Genomic DNA, 16,420 nt, shown 5'->3' with positions numbered 1-16,420 from the left:
GAAGTTAAATTCCAACATGTAATTATGCTTTTTTCTCTAGATCCCAAATAGTACTTCAGGCATTACTCTATCCAGTTTCATCTGATTAACTTTGGTTTGTTACTGCAAACTATGAAGATAAGAATTTTTATATTATTTCCTGAACCATTTTGTTAGACAAGTCATTTTTATCTTCATTCAAGTCATATACCAAGGATAGGGAGCTCTTGCCTCCTGGGTCCTGCCAACCTCGTAGACATCAATCTATCCTGTAAATCTATCCGGATATGACAGTTCAACTAATGGATTCATTCAACAAAATATTATTGAGTATCTACTTTGTGACCTACATTGCTCTAAGTATTAGAGAGTCAGCAGTGAACAAAACATCCAAAGCCTTTACTCTCTAGAGCTTACACCCTAATAAACAGAGACACACTAAAAGCAATGAAATAAGAAAGCAAAAGAAAAGTCATAGTGAGATAAATAATTCACAGAAAATTCAAATAGGGTGTTGGAATAGAAAGTGACCTCAAGGATGCTTTAGATTGGGCACTCAGAACAAATGTGAGTTCACAGAAATATGTCCTCATATCTCACATATCTTTCCTTATTCATATCATGAAAAACATCCCAAAAGCTAGAATTTGGAAGGCAATTCAATAAACATTCGTTGCTTGAAGAAAATGTCTGACTTCCAGTTATAACTGCTTTTGGAAACAATCACAAACTAAGAACATAGGCAATCATTTTCAGAATTTACCTTCCCTTTTTTTGTGAAAAATAGAACATATGGCTCTCTTCTTTTTCCAGCAAATCTCCTATTTCCCATCATTTACAATAGAAGTAGAAATTTCATCTGTTTGAGATACAATTTATTATCTAGACCAGGAGATATGAATTTAGAGCATACAGATGTTTCCTTCTAGTTCCTCATATATCAGGCTTCATGTGTGTTTAAGACATATGTAGTCTTTCCTTTTCAGTGTAAAAATCATTCTTGTTGACATTAGAGATATTTTTGGATCCACTGTATTCCTTCAGGTTTCTCTTAACAATATTCTAATTTGGAACATATTTCTTCTTTAGCATTCCAAGGTGTTAAATTGAATTCACTGGTTTCCCTTCCTTGGTTTAAAATTACAAATCACTCTAGTCAGGGTAAGTATAACTTGAATAGTAGGTTGCAGCATTATAGGCTGGAATCACCATCAGCTGACATAGAAGGTAGAACTGACTAGCCTGACCCTGAATCCAGCAAAAAATTCAATGATACCTATTGTATCTCTCCAATTTGTAGTCTATGCTTTTGGTCAACATTCAATAAATATTTCTTTTTCTTTTGAGAGAGAGCGCTCACGGGGGGGGGGGGGGGGGGCGGAGGGAGAGGGAGAGAGAAAATCTTAAGCAGGCTCCATGCTCAGTATGGTGCTCGATCTCATGAGCCTAAGATCATGACCTGAGTCAAAATCAGGAGTTAGGCACTTAACTGACTGAGCCACCCAGTCACCCCCAATAAATATTTCTTAACTATCCACTACATGACAGGTGCAGGGTCAATTTAGGTTTAGAAAAGGAAATGCTGTTTTACTACATAAGTTTATCAAAGCTAATCCTATTTATAAGTCCTATTTATCCTAGATAATTGCAACATAAATCCCGGTTATGAAGGTGGGGACAGCAACACATCTTTCCCCTTCAGAAAATACTTCTCACCACTACGCTATCTGCTATTGCTGATGCCTAAAATTCTACCACAGGCTCCAGTAATAAAGACCCATGAGATCTTAAGGCAAACTATATTAGTTGCCTTGAGGGTTAGAAATTTGAATTCATGGTTACACTTTAAGTATCAGTGAAGGGCACAGATTACATGAACAAGAGAGGACCCTGGCAAAGAGCCTCCCTACCACTATGGCCAACTTCTCCTTCCTGATGCATCCGTGAGTAGAAATGAAAGCATTGCTCCAAACATACACTTCTATTCATCAGTGACCATGCATGCAGTGCCTGAGTCAGAATCTCCCTGAGGCAAAATCTCAACCCAAGCCCTAATTCAGCTCACAGAAGGAAATTGCCCAGATACCTCCCTTACATCTGAATGACTGGCAGAGCATAATCTCTATAATGATCCTGAGAACTGAAGCGGTGAGGAAGGGAAGGGGGGAATTTCCCTGAACAGCTCTCTTCCTAGGACCCCTCTCCATGGTTGATTAATCTTTTGTGTGTTTCTAGTACTCTAAATATATGTATTGTATTACAAAATTTTGACATCCCTATTAGCCTGATAGGTCTTTTAGAGAAGATATTTTCTATTATTTCCAATATCTTATACCAACCTAGTAAAGAACAGATATTCAGCAAATATTTGTTGATTTAAAACTGAAGTACTTTATTGAAAATTACAGTAAGATTTAGAGGACATGAAGAAACAAAATTTTAGTTCTTCATCTACTGTTCATGTCTTAGACACACCTGAGTGATTAGAGATCCTCTTCCCCCTTCCAAGTATGCCTTAAAGTCATTTCTAATCTTTCTAATATTAGTTTTCAAAGTCCTTCAGTGATGTGAACTTCCAAGATTTGAACTCATGACCTTGAACCCCTGTTTTTTTTTAAATCCCTTTGTTGAGTTAAACTGCACAAGCCCCTCCTTGAACTAAAATGAAAATATTCAAGGGGTATAAAAAGAAGATTTTGTCAAATACTGACCCTTGAGTGTGAATCACTGCTAAGCTCATTTCAGAAAGGCTAGTTGGAGAGAAACAAAGGGAATGAGACCATGAATTGGTTAGTACATAGATGTAAGCGACAGATAGCAGGAATGGGAGAATCTTGGAAAATCTAGAATTTCCACAAAGGCACCAAAAATTCTGTAGAGGAAGTGGAGCACAAAACAATGGGACAAAAAGAGAAAAAGGAAGCAAGAAGATACACATATCTAGTTTCAATTGTTTTATCATTTCACATGTGATTGTCAATGTTTGTTACACTACCTACAAAATATGAACAGATACATGATCTTTACCTTCACCACTAGAACTTCACCAGAGCCATCATCATCACTTGCCTGGATTGTTCCAACAGACTCCTAAGGTTTCCTTACTTCCACTTTCACCCTTTTAGTCTATTCTTAACATAGCAGCCGGATAGACATATTGTACCAATTATCTATTCAAAACCCTCCAATGGCTTCTTACTCAAATTAAAAAGCAAAGACCTCTCAGGCCCCGGCTCACAGTTACATATCTCTCCGACAACCTCAAATTCTTCCTACTAACTCCACTCTTGCCACACTGACTCCCCTATCTTTGCCAAGCACTCTCTGACATCAGGTATTTTTCCTGACTATACTCTCTCTCTCTCTCTCTCTCTCTTTTTTTTTTTTGTTAGTTGTTTATTTATCCAGACAAACTATTCCATAACCCAATATCCGTGTCTCATAGTTCAGGAACAGAAGTCAGTGACAAACTTCAATGGAACTCAACGCAAAGAAATTCTTTACATTCCAAAATCACTTTGCACTCTGAAAGATACCAGCCTTCTTCAGCTCCTCAAAATCTTTCATGGAGAATCATAATTTTTGTAGAAATCTGCATATGCCTTCTTTCTTTGTTCGGCCACAGCAAACTCAGAGAAAGCTGCAACCCCCAGGGATACAGTGAACACTCCAACAATATGAAATCACAGATGTTTGGCCAGAAGACCTCGCATCCGAGGTTTTGTCAAAGCACTGGAAGTTATGGTAGTTATTCACCTCAACACCAACCTCAAACCTAACGTCCTTCCTAACTGATACAGAAATCCTGACTATACTCTCTTAAGGTGCATCACCTCTTTGAATGTCACCTTCCCAAAGAAACCTATCCTGACCACCCAATATTAATTTGTGACACTACCCCTTACCCCACTATACTTTTCTCCACACCATGTATGACCTTCTAACACACAAGAAAATTTATTTATGGCAGTGGGGAGGCGGTAGTGGTAATTGCTGATTTTTTCTCTTCCACCCAAGAATGTAAACTTTCTGTGAGCATTTTGCAATTTTATTTTGTTGCAACAGCCTCATGACTTTGAAACGTGCACTGCACATAATAAGTACTCAATGAATGTCTATTGAATGAATGGATGATTAGCTTGAACCACATCGACTATTTTAGCTCATGGAGGTTCATTCCATTATTACTCATTTCCCTAATTACAAGTGGTCAGCAGAAATGGAGAAAATCACATAGAGACTGTTGTCACCAAGTTTACGGTGTGATGTATTTGGAAATGCTTTGATGCCTTCAAGGAATGAGAGTTTATAAGTAAAACACCAACTATAAAAGTTGATGAAATATTGAAATGTTCCCAATTGATTCCCAAGCCATGTGTCCAAATAGCTTTAAGGCCAGGGCAGCATGCCACTGGAGCCCTCATACTTAGAAAAAAGCTTCAATCCACCTTCAGTAAGTGGCAAAATGTTTGAAGTTTTGACGTAATGTCCTCAAATCCCCATGTGGAATACCATGATAATTCACTAGGAGAAAAATTTAAACTATTTTATAAATGAAGACCAAATATTTTGGGAACTCAAATCAACCCCAGGAATTAGTTTTAGGATATTCAGGCTTTCCCAAGGGACAGAAACATCTCAACAATATAGATGTTACTCAAAGAGTACAATGAACAACCTTCAGGGAGATGCTCATCCTGTCTAGGGCCATGATTATAATGCGAAATATATTTTAAAACTATATCTGAAATTAAAGTATATCAATTACATCATACTAATGCAAACAGATTCAGAACCTTAAGATTCTGTGAAAAAGAAATATCAAATATGCTTCATATCTGAATTTAGCTCAGTATACTCCAGCTGTTCCATTTTATTTCAATATCAAAGGACAGCAGGACCCACACTTTGAACTAATACCCTTCAGGCATTCATGTTTTAATTTGATGGCCATTTGTATTCTAGGACTTCTTTTCTTTTGGGATCTGGCAGAGTGAAGCTGATCTAAACCTGAAGCTCTTTGACTTCAAAGAGAGCCCTGTGCTTGGATTAGCACCACAGTGGAAGGAGCAAGACAAGAAACAATCCATGGACACATAAGAATTCTTTGATATCCCAAAGCTTTTGTCTATTTCCTCTTATCAATCTATGAAATAATCTTAGCAATTCAAACATAACTAGTCAAACATCAAAGGAAACTGGGATAAGATTTACGTATTCCAGCATCCATTTTTAATGAATTTTTATACTCAAGTTACAACTCCTGCAAATAATAGTTTGCAATAAAAAAAAAAATGTAGGCTGATTTTTACCTGGAGAGATAATAGCAAGAAGCGAGGAAAAAATAAATATAACTAAGGACAGCATGACTCAGAGAGCAACTATTTTTGCAGAAGTTATCATAAATTTTGCCCATAAGAATCATTTTTTGTTCAAAAAGCAGGTAAAAATATGTATAATTATTCTTCATATTTTCATGTTCATCAAATTTATAATGCACTTTTATAAGCTGAATTTTTTAACTTGGAAATTGAAAAAAATAAAACAAAAAATAAAGCAAATGCTGAAAATTCTGCAATATTGGGAGCAGTAAGTGAGCTGGGGGAGAACAGATCTTCAACAAACTTGATTTCAGGACAAAAAAAGACCTTGACTTGATCAAAAGCCCTCTGGGCTCTTCAACTCTCCAAAAACAGGACAAAACATGAACAAAGCAGAGTGAACCACAAACAGAAATACTTTGAAGAAGCCTCTGGAAGAGTAAAATCACTTTTCACAAAGGTAATGAATAATTTAATCTTATGTCATTATGGTTTAAGAAATAATTGTTAATAAATTCAGGAGACAGTAATGTTTACATCAGCAGACTGTTTTTAATATACCACAAACAAATTCCATAATCACACGTATGTGTTGAAAAGATAATCACCAGGTCATTTTACCTCAAATAAATAAGATTTTTAAATTTAGATTTATAGAAAATGTTAGATTTTCTCCATCCCATTTGCTTTGAAAGTTTAAAATACAAGACTTAATAATCTCTAAAAATACATTTTTAAATGACCCAAACATTACAGAAATTGATAATTCTGACTATTCCATAATGATGATTTCCTTCATAAGAATTATTAAATCAGGTTAAAATGATAATGAATATGAGTTATTGCTTTTGTGTTTTGATATATAATATGGAGAAAATATTACCAAGTTTATATGGTCATAAAAAGTAACTGAATAGTCTCTTTTAATTAATTTTTAACTACTTTGTATATTTTGTATAGGATTGTTCTTATCTCACAGAAAGCATGTGATAACTGTTAAAATAATTATTATTACAGTTATCACTATTTGATGATAAGACCAATCTCTTTATGTCTCCACATATACTCCTCTGCATTCATCTTCTATAAATCTGGTCAGGTTATTTACTGTTTCTGAAATGCTAGCTCCTTCCCTCTTCATTAAGCTAAATCCTAAACATTTCCAACAGACCTGATATTTATTATAACTTTCCTCACTAGCCATACCCCATAATATTTCTATTATGTTGAATTCAGTGAACCATTATTATAATCAACTGTATTTTACTATGTTACTATTGCCTTATACTTGCTTTCTAGTTTTATTGTAGATTTAATAACCCTATACAGCTCCTTCACATTATGTAGATGTATATTTTCTTCTGCTGAAAAAAATTATTTTTTTAAAGACAAGGAATTACTGCTTACTTTCCTTAAAACATACATACACATAAACACACATCCCCAGAAAAGCTGGTATAGTGGTGGGCATACGGCAGGTGTTTTCTGCATGCTGTTAAGTTGAATTGTATTACAACATCATTAACAAGATCCTGTGGGCTGTTTATTTTTCCCATCTTAACTTCATCATTCAAATAGTAACAGAGTTGAACACAATCTCCATGGAAGCTGGAAGCTCTCAAACTGTGTTATTTCAATGCGCTGAACTAAAAATCACAGTCCCCTCCTAATACAGGCACTTTCCATAATTTTATTTTATTTATACAACAATAACAAAATTCTGGTTCTACAGGATCCACATGCTAATTATTTGAGACTAGTTGGGAAGCTGGTATGCTCTAGAGCAGAGTTGCCCTTCTACCAGGAAAAATCTCTATGAATCACACCTTCAAATATTTTCCTTCTCATATTAAAATAAATGCCAGTCTCCAGAGTACAGTGGGTTTTTTAAGTGTTTTCATTTGAATATAGTTGACACACAGTGTTACATTAGTTTCAGGTATACAACATGGTCTTCAACATCTCTGTTATGCTGTGCCTCCTGCAAGTGTAGCTACCATCTGTCACCAAAAAACATTATTACAATACCATTGACTATATTCCCTATGCTGTACCTTTTATTCTCATGATTTAATCATTCCATAACTGGAATCCTGTATCTCCCACTCCCCTTCACCCATTTTGCCCTTCCTCCTCCCCCCCTTCCGTCTGGCAACCATCGGTTTGTTCTCTGTTCGCAGGTTTGATTCTTTTTGTTTCTCTCTTCATTTCTTTTGCTTTTTAGATTCTACATATGAATGAAACTATATGGTATCTCTCTTTCTCAGTCTGACTTATTTCACTTAGCATAATACCGTATAGGTCCATCCATGTTGTTGCAAATGGCAAGATCTCATGCTTTTTTATGGCTACATAATATTCCTCTCTCTCTCTCTCTCTTTCTGTGTGTGTGTGTATGTGTGTGTTACACCTTCTTTATACATTCATCTGTGGATGGACACTTAGGTTGCTTCCATATTTTGGCTGCTATAAATAATGCTGCAATAAATACAGGGGTGCCTCTATCTTTCTGAATTAGCAGTTTTGTTTTCATTGGGTAAATATCCAGTAGTGGAATTATTGGATTATATGGTATTTCTATTTTTAACTTTTTGAGGAACCTCCATACTATTTTCCACAGTGGCTGTATCAATTTATATTCCCACCAACAGTGCATGGTACCATATTGTTTCACTTATATGTGGAATCTCGAAACAAAGCAAAAGAAAAGACAAACAAAAACCCAGATTCGTAAATACAGAGAAGAAACTGGTGGTTGTCAGAGGAGAGGTGAAGTATAAACTTCCAGTTATAAAATATGTAGGCCACAGAGATGAAAGTACAGCATAGAAAATAATATTTTAATAGTATTACATGGTAAATACACTTATCATGGTGAGCACTGAGCAAAGCATAAAATTGTTGAATCAATTTGTTGTACAGCTGAAGCTAATATAACATTGTACACTGATTATACTCCAATAATAAAAAGAATAAAATAAAATGAAATAAAAATAATAAGTAAATAAATAAATGTCAGTGTCACATTCTTGCTCAATGGGTTGCTTCAGAGCATTTAGAAGTCAGTATTTCTCCTCTCTCAATTCTATTTCCTCATACCCAGCCTATCCATCCTTTCTGTTTTTCATAATTCCTAAGTATTTAGTGTTCAAAATAAATCATATATAATATTCACATATAAAAGAAACTTCTATTCCTTTTTGCCCTATATGTATATAGCTAAATCCATATTGGTATGGATTTGAGGAGGTATGAGGAACAGTAATCAACTTGGTAAAAAGGGAAAAATTGATAATAATAAATGAATGCCAACAAAGGAAATAGAAAGTTTTCAACTTGCCTTGGCAATAATGTCAACCTAGATCTAGATAATATTCCACTTTACACTGCTCCCAACTACTATTCTATCAGTATAGAATATTTTGTTGGACAATACAGTCCATGTAATTAAATAATCAGAAAGGTATGATATTCTCAAATCTAAACTCTCTGCTTTAAATCCCATCTTTGTGATCAATCATGTAATTCATATTATGCCTGAAAAAAAATGCTCTTGAACTCATAGATATAAGAAGCTGCCGTAACAGAAGGATTTGCAAAATCAAAGCTTTTTACCAAAACATGCACATTTTTAGATAGATTATAATTCACTTCCACATTCAAATATACCAAATCCTAGCCCCACTTAAACTTTCTATAACTCCATGTAGGAGCAAAATTAATATCATAGTTATTTTAACCCTGGAAAAAAAGATTCTCCTGTATTTCAAAATAAACATGCACCATGCAACATGCAAAAAAAAAAAAAAAAATACCTTGGGTTTCTTATTTTCAGGGTCTGTTGACATGGACAATGCACAGGGTGAAATCAGCTCCTTGGTTCTTGTTAGAGAGATGGGAGGTGATGGGGTTGAAACAGATGACCTGTGGTTGGATATTGAGCTTTCAGATTTTCCAAGTCTTGAAGGCAAGGTACCACTGCCACAATTTGGGTACAGTGTTGAAGGATGGAGCTGGAGTGCCTGGGTAGGCAGATTAGCATGAGGGAGAGGGGAGGACCCCAATTTGGAAAGAGAGGCAGAGCTAGCACTAGAGACAGGGGGTGAAGGAGGAGTGGAAGGATTCTGCCCCTGGTCAGCTAGCTGTGGGGTTGTTCTCTTGGATCTGTTTATCAGGTTTGAAAGAGCTGGGGAAGGATGGAAACATTTCTCTGGAGAGGGGAGCACAGCCCTTTGATTAGTGGGAGGAGATAGAGAAGATAATGCAGAGGAGGCTGATGTAGGATGTATGTGAATATTCCTGGGCTTTTCTGGACCTCTGAGGTCAACATCCTGTTTGCCCTTCAAAGAAAGAAAAGGAACGCTTGGTGGAACAGGAGGAAGACCTGCAGAACTCAATGTATCAGTCTGTAGCAGGGAGAGTGTTGGGTTACTCTTCAAAGAAGTGGGTGATGTTTTCTCTACATTCAAAGAAACAAGGCTACTATCGACATGTTTTGTGGGAGAGAAGGAGCATGCCTGAGAAAGGGGAGGAGATTTGGCAAAAAAAGGTAAGTGAAAGGATTGCTGGCTAAGTTCAGAAAGCTGACGTTCCCTTTGTTCTGGAGACCCTGCCCTCAGGGAGCAACTAGAGAGAGATTTCTTAGGTGTGGGTGGGGTTTGTTTTGCTTTTTGATCGAGTGTGAGTGTGGAAGAAGCCAAGGAGTTGAGAGAGAAAGTGGGACAGGATGCAGGGGAAAAGGGTCTTTGGTGAGAAGGGTTTGACTTGAGCATGGCAGTGAGAAGGGAGAGCCGGGAAGGCACTGGGGATTTCACCCCTGACTTTGAGAGATTTCCAGTAGATGACACTTGGCTACAGATAGTGGAAGAAGAGCCATGGAAAGAGGAGGTAAACTGTTTGGGACTTGGAGAGAGCGAATGTGTGACAATACGGACTGGTATGTACAAGCCCGAATTCGACTTCACAGAAGCACTGGAGGATGGTGAAGGAGAAGTGGTTCTCGGGCTTTCTCTGGGGCTAAAGACATGCGAGGTGAAAGCTGTTGTCTTCTTCAGAACTTCAGATGCCAGTCCAGGTTTCTGATCTGCTGCTCTTGGACTGGATAAATTAGAAACTGATAACTGAGTGGAATGGGGAAACTGTGACGTCGAAGAGGTGCCCTTCGATGCAAAAAAGGGTGAAGAGTGAGCAGAAGTTTGAAAATACGTAGTTGTTTCTTCCACCAAGGCCCCACTGACATCCAGCCTCCTAGTGTGGAACTCCTCTAGCACAGAGGCTCCGTCGAGGTTAACTGGGTCAGGTGGCGTTTTCTGATTAGTTGGAGAAACAAAGGAGAAAGCAGGTGGTTTACAGGCAAGCTGCTCAGAGGTAGTGGGAGAAGAAGTTAACTAGAGGAAAGAGAAATAGACAGATTGTAATAGGACATTATTTGTGAAATGACCACAATATTCTTGTTGCTTGTGTGATTCTGAAAACAGTCCTTCTATTAGTTCATACAAAACAGGCACCTTAAACATCCATAAAAATGGAAGAAATTCTGTTGTGCTAATGAGACAGTGCTTTAAATTTGAAATAAAATATAAACAAATTGTGAAGTATTATATATTATACCTCATTTATTCCCTGGAAGAACATCAATATAGAATGGTATGTGCATGTTTCCATTTGGAAAATAATTCACTGACAAAATCTAAATTAGTTATCTTAATTTGGAATTGTGTGACTTGAAAAGATGTAAATCACCATCAATGTAAGTTCAATTCACATTGGAAATGAGATAGATTTTCTTCCATTGTAAAAATATAATAGTATAATAATATGACTACAATAATATGACCATAATCCTTAGAAAATCTAACACGCTTCAAGTGTTTAAAATTTTAAAAACTTAAAGTACTCCTACTATTGCGCAACTGCAAAAAAATGACCAGAATTCAAAAGATGCAGCACCCAACATCAACATAATTGACATCAACAATGATAAGAGATTGAAAGCAAAGTTTGAAATACAGTGCAAGTTTTAATTTATGAAAAACGTGTCACTAATTATTTGCCAGAATGAACATTTAATAAATGATTTGGATTATGCTGGGAAATGTAGATATGCTTTCATATCAAAAGAAAAGAGTACTTTACAAATGTTATCTGCCTGAAACAATGCAACCCACCAACCCCCCAACAAATTAAAAAAGAGAAAGAAAGAAAGAAAAAATATCTAGGTGTATGTATTCTTGTGCTATTTTAAAAATCATCCAGTACTTTAAGACAAATACTAAAATTATAAATGATTCAAAAGCCAAATCTTTAAACAGAGGTCCCCCTGCAAAATTATTGATTTGATTCTATCAACTCATAAGAGAATTTAGGGAGTATCAGTTAATCAAAATGTTAATATTTATTATGTGCTATTATATTACTATGTTACATATATATTTATTTACTTATTTATTTATATTTATATATATGGCCTTATATAGCAGGCAAATGTATGACCATAACAATTAAACTTAGCAAAAGCTTGGTTTACAAATTCAGTAAATGATATTTCTTGATTTTGCTTTGTAACATATTAACAAGATGTTCATCAGATCTATTGCAAAGATTTTCATATCATCTAATCTTGAGTTCTAAAAACATTTAAAACTGATAAATGCAAACAACTTATCCTAAACTTCTAAGTTTCAAGTAAACATATCCAAAATAGTCCTTTCTTTTTATGTGCAAATTCATATGTGTATTTGCAATACAGAATTCTTGCTACACAATTAATATTTGAATACACTGGCATTACCCAAAATATCTGAAAATCAGGGATAATTGAAAATCAAGCAGAATTCAATCAAATTGAGAAAGTTTAACAATTCCCTCACATAAGCTTTACTTAGAAACAATTCTGCTTAGCCAGTGTTCATATAACTGATTCATGTGATTAGACATAAATGAAAGGTCTTCTCTGATTGTTTCCACTGACTGGTCTCTTCTCACAAAAGAAATGAAGCAGTTTCAAGGCTATGTAGGGTGTCTTTGCATATTATGTTATAGCTTTTGGTAAAGAATTTTGTAAATTAATGATAATGGCCACAGAAATCTCATTACCTTTTAAGATAACTTCAATATATACAGCAAATTTATTAATTCATCCAGATTATCCATGAAATTATCATGTTAAAATCATAGGGCTATAATTCTATGCTGAGTCATATTTTACCTAAATAATTCAGTCTATTGTACTTTTGAATAGTTAATTATTGAAGAATTTCTAAGAGACTCTGAAAAGTCTAAAAATGTTTATTATGTTTGTATTAACATACATATATTTTTATTATATTTTCCTATTCACTATATTAACAAGTATTTGCAATATATTTGTTTCTAATTCGCAAATACATCTAGATGTTATCCTAATTTATACTAATAAAAAAATGTGGCACCATGCTTTTATAAAATTCCCAAGTGTGAAGAATGCTTTTCTTTAATGAAAAAAGATTCATTTTCTTAAATTCCTCTCAATAGGTTAAAAAAAAAAAAGTGGAAGGGAGGTACAGACATGAATATCTTTGTGCAGAAAGAAAAAAATGGATATCTGTCAAATGCTCAGTTATCTCAGAATAGATTCTTCATTCACTTCTACACTATAAATCCCTTACCAGTGATAACAAACTTCTCTATTGACATCTACACATTTCTACCCCTTCATCCTCTCCCATTAATAACCTCTTGTTCTGTTTTCTAGGTTTGTAAATGATGCTCTAATTCCTTCTCCTCAAGGTTCTCTGCTTTCTCCATCATTTACTTCTAAACTGATCTTTGTTGATTCCTTTGCTTTAAATACCTCTCTAGAGCTACCCCGATTATGTTCTCCAATCCTCAGCCTTCTTCTGATTCCTTGAGTCCCCTTACCATATACCTGCTCCAAAGCTATCTTCAAAACTCTTTTCTCCTAGGAAAACTATCCTGAATTCTGGAATACATTCATAATAATATCAGTAAGAGAGGATGCTTGCAGTGTTCTGCTGTCATCAAGTAGACAATCTTAACCCTAAATTCACTCTTGGAGCCTATATAATAGAGGCCATCAATTATTCTAATAACCAATCTCTGTTGTGGAGCTGCCTTGTAATTTTAATCAACCTAAAATTAACTATTCATATATATATATATATATATAAAATATATATTCAATTTTTCCTAATTAGTATTAGATTCCAAAGCATCTGAATAAAAGCCAAAGCGATTGATCTGCTATCTGAATAGTTCCCAAGGTTTGGAAAACACAAGATATTGATCCATACAGTTGAGCTCTTCCTCCTGAATCTGCAGTCATGCAAGGCAGAAACTCTAGATTCCTTTTTGTCCTCATATGCAATCATTACATTACAACAGCTTTGCCTCCTAAACTTACCTATTTATGAGTTTTCTCACTGATGAACACTTGTAATGTCACAGGACAGATACATTCTCAGCCTTTCAAAGATGAACAATTTAAATAATATTTCTAGTATTCCTACCTCTAGTTGCACCCCATTTAACCTATCATTGGAGTGACTTTTTAAAATCTAATCAAAGCACACCTATGCTTAAGATGTCATCAATACTTTGTCCATGTATAACGTGAACTAAATATCTTTCCTTCATGACAGAGTCCCTCTCTTGCTGTCCTGTCCCAACTCCCTCACCCCCTGCTACTTTGCATTTTAGGTTTTAGAAGTACTTTGTTCAATCTCAACTTTCTTGCCAGCATTGTCAACATTCTAGTTATTTTGTTCTTTTGTTCTATTTTGCCAAGTCTTCATTCTTAAATCAATATCCCTAACTGACATTATGCTCTGAGACCCTTAAAGTCTACTTAAAACTGCTATAAAAAATAATAATGATGACAGAGGACTTCCTGGGAAGACGGTGGAGTAAGAGAATCCTAGGCCCACCTCATCCCATGGATACATCTAGATAACACCCACATCAGTGTAAACAACTCAGAAAAAGACCCAAAGACAATCAGAACAGACTCTTCACAGCTAAATGTAGAGAAGAGGCCACACCAAAGAGGGTAGGAAGGGTAGAGACACAGGAGCAAACTGACCCAGGGGTCTGTCCTTAGGAGGGAGGAACACCCCAGGTGCTAGGAAGGAGGGAGGAGCAGACCCCATACCAGGCACCCCAGGCATAGGGAACTTACACTGGGAAGACAAATCCCCATAACATCCGGCTTTGAAAACCAGAGGAACCTAACTTCGGGAGTTCTTACAATCAGTGGAGCTTAACACCTGGAACTTTAAAAATCAGCAGGCTCAGCTCTGGGAGAGCTGGAGAGCAATAGGAAACTGAGTTCTCACCCTTAAAGAGACAGTGCAACAAATAGCCCTGCTGAGATACAGCGTAGACCAGCAGTTTGAAAAATGCCTGGGGAATACCGGAGAGAGATTTGTTTACTAATCTCAGAGGGTATGCTGGAGGGGCGGGGATCTTTAAGTGATATCTCCAAGAACAAAAGAGCTAGTGGGTACCATCCCCTCCCCCGCCAGTCTACATACACCGACATCTGTGGCAACGAACATAACACCAACACTACCCACCTAGCTTGATAACAGCATGCCCCACCCTCATGCTCTTCTGCAGACCCACCCCATCCAACATGCCCTTGACAGTTCATCCAAAGCCATGCCACAAGTGTGGCAGTGTGCAAGCAGCCTTTTAAGGGGCCAGCACCACCTCAAAATGTCTCCTGCCCCAGTGAGAGGGGAAGAAAATCACACATACCAGTTCAACTATGGCTGCAGCAGTGGACTGGGAACAGATATCATCTCTGACTGCAAGCCCCACCCACCAACAAAAGCCTTACAGGGGACAACACAGGGATAACACGCTGCATTTCTGTGCCACCACAGCTCCTGAAAAGGCCTGGTCTGACTCAACTCAAGCCCAAGGCACCTCCAGACTGACCCACTAACAACACAGGGACCAAACCCTGCCCACAACAGGCAAAGAGAGACATAGCAGATGACTTGACTGAAGACAAACACAGCTCAGCCACAACAATAGAGTACATGCAACATATATAAGAGACACCCCCAAGAGCCAGTTTCTGGTGAACATGGGACATTGCACTGTAGGACACTACAGGACCTACTTTTCTTTTTTTTTTTTTAAAGATTTTATTTATTTATTCATGAGAGACAGAGAGAGAGAGAGAGAGAGAGAGAGAAGCAGAGGGAGAAGCAGGCTCCCCGCTGAGCAGGGAGCCCAATGCAGGACTCGATCCCAGGACCCTGGGATCATGACCTGAGCCGAAGGCAGACACTCAACCATCTGAGCCACCCAGGCACCCAGGACCTCCTTTTCTTAAGACCACTACTTTCAAGAGCAGGAGAAATAGGTGACTTCCCTAACACATAGAAACAGACACAGAGAGTTAGATAAAATGAGGAGACAGAGGAATACATCCCAAATGAAAGAACAGGACAAAGTCACAGCAAGAGAGCTAAACAAAACGGGTAAGTAACATGCTTGATTGAGAATTTAAAATAATGGTCTTAAAAATATTCACTGGACTTGAGAAAAGAATAGAAGATCTCAGTGAGACTCTCAACAAAGAGAGAGAAAACATTAACAATAACCAATCAGAGATAAATAATAACTGTAATTGAAAATACACTACAGGGAATAAGTAGTAGACAGGAAGAAGCAGAAAAACAGATCCGCAACCTGGAGGAGAGAGTAATGGAAATCAATCAAGCTGATGAAGAGAGAGAAAATAATAATAATACATGAAAGTAGATTAAGGGAACTCAGCAATACCATCAACCATAATGATATTCACATTATAGGGATCCCAGAAGAAGAAAGGGAAAAGGGGGAAGAAAATTAGCTTGAAGAAATAATAGAAAGAAAACTTCCTGAATCTGGGGAAGGAAACAAAATCCAGATCCAAGAGACACAGAGAGCCCCCCCAAAAAATCAACCCAAGGAGATATATACCAAGACACATAGTAATTAAAATGGCAAAAAGTAGTGATAAAGAGAGAATTTAAAAAGGAGCAAGAGAAAAGAAAACAGTTACATATGAGGGAAACCCTATAAGGCTATCAGCTGATTTTTCAGCAGGAACTCGGCAGGCCAAAAGA

General features: G+C 36.7%; 1 protein-coding gene across 11 annotated transcripts in view; it reads right to left on the bottom strand.

Moving 5' to 3' along the window:
* MLIP (muscular LMNA interacting protein) overlaps positions 1-16,420 on the bottom strand; it is a 252,003-nt gene that overhangs the window by 95,757 nt on the left and 139,826 nt on the right. For 10 of the 11 annotated variants that reach the window (XR_012381939.1, XM_073905111.1, XM_073905112.1 and 7 more), the window contains one exon: positions 9,116-10,687. Coding sequence is in view for 10 of the 11 variants with exons in the window: in XM_073905111.1 (XP_073761212.1) it covers positions 9,116-10,687 (1,572 nt within the window). In the remaining variant the exon portion in view is untranslated. The remainder of the gene's footprint in view (positions 1-9,115; positions 10,688-16,420) is intronic. The other variant, XM_073905116.1, reaches the window with a different exon arrangement.

This window comes from Callorhinus ursinus, unplaced genomic scaffold (genome assembly GCF_003265705.2).
Source record: "Callorhinus ursinus isolate GAN/ISIS: 27379988/994484 unplaced genomic scaffold, GSC_fseal_2.0 scaffold22, whole genome shotgun sequence".
Taxonomy (NCBI): Eukaryota; Metazoa; Chordata; class Mammalia; order Carnivora; family Otariidae; genus Callorhinus; species Callorhinus ursinus.
The sequence above is the reverse complement of the archived record's forward strand: the minus strand, read 5'-3'. Positions and strand labels throughout refer to the sequence as shown.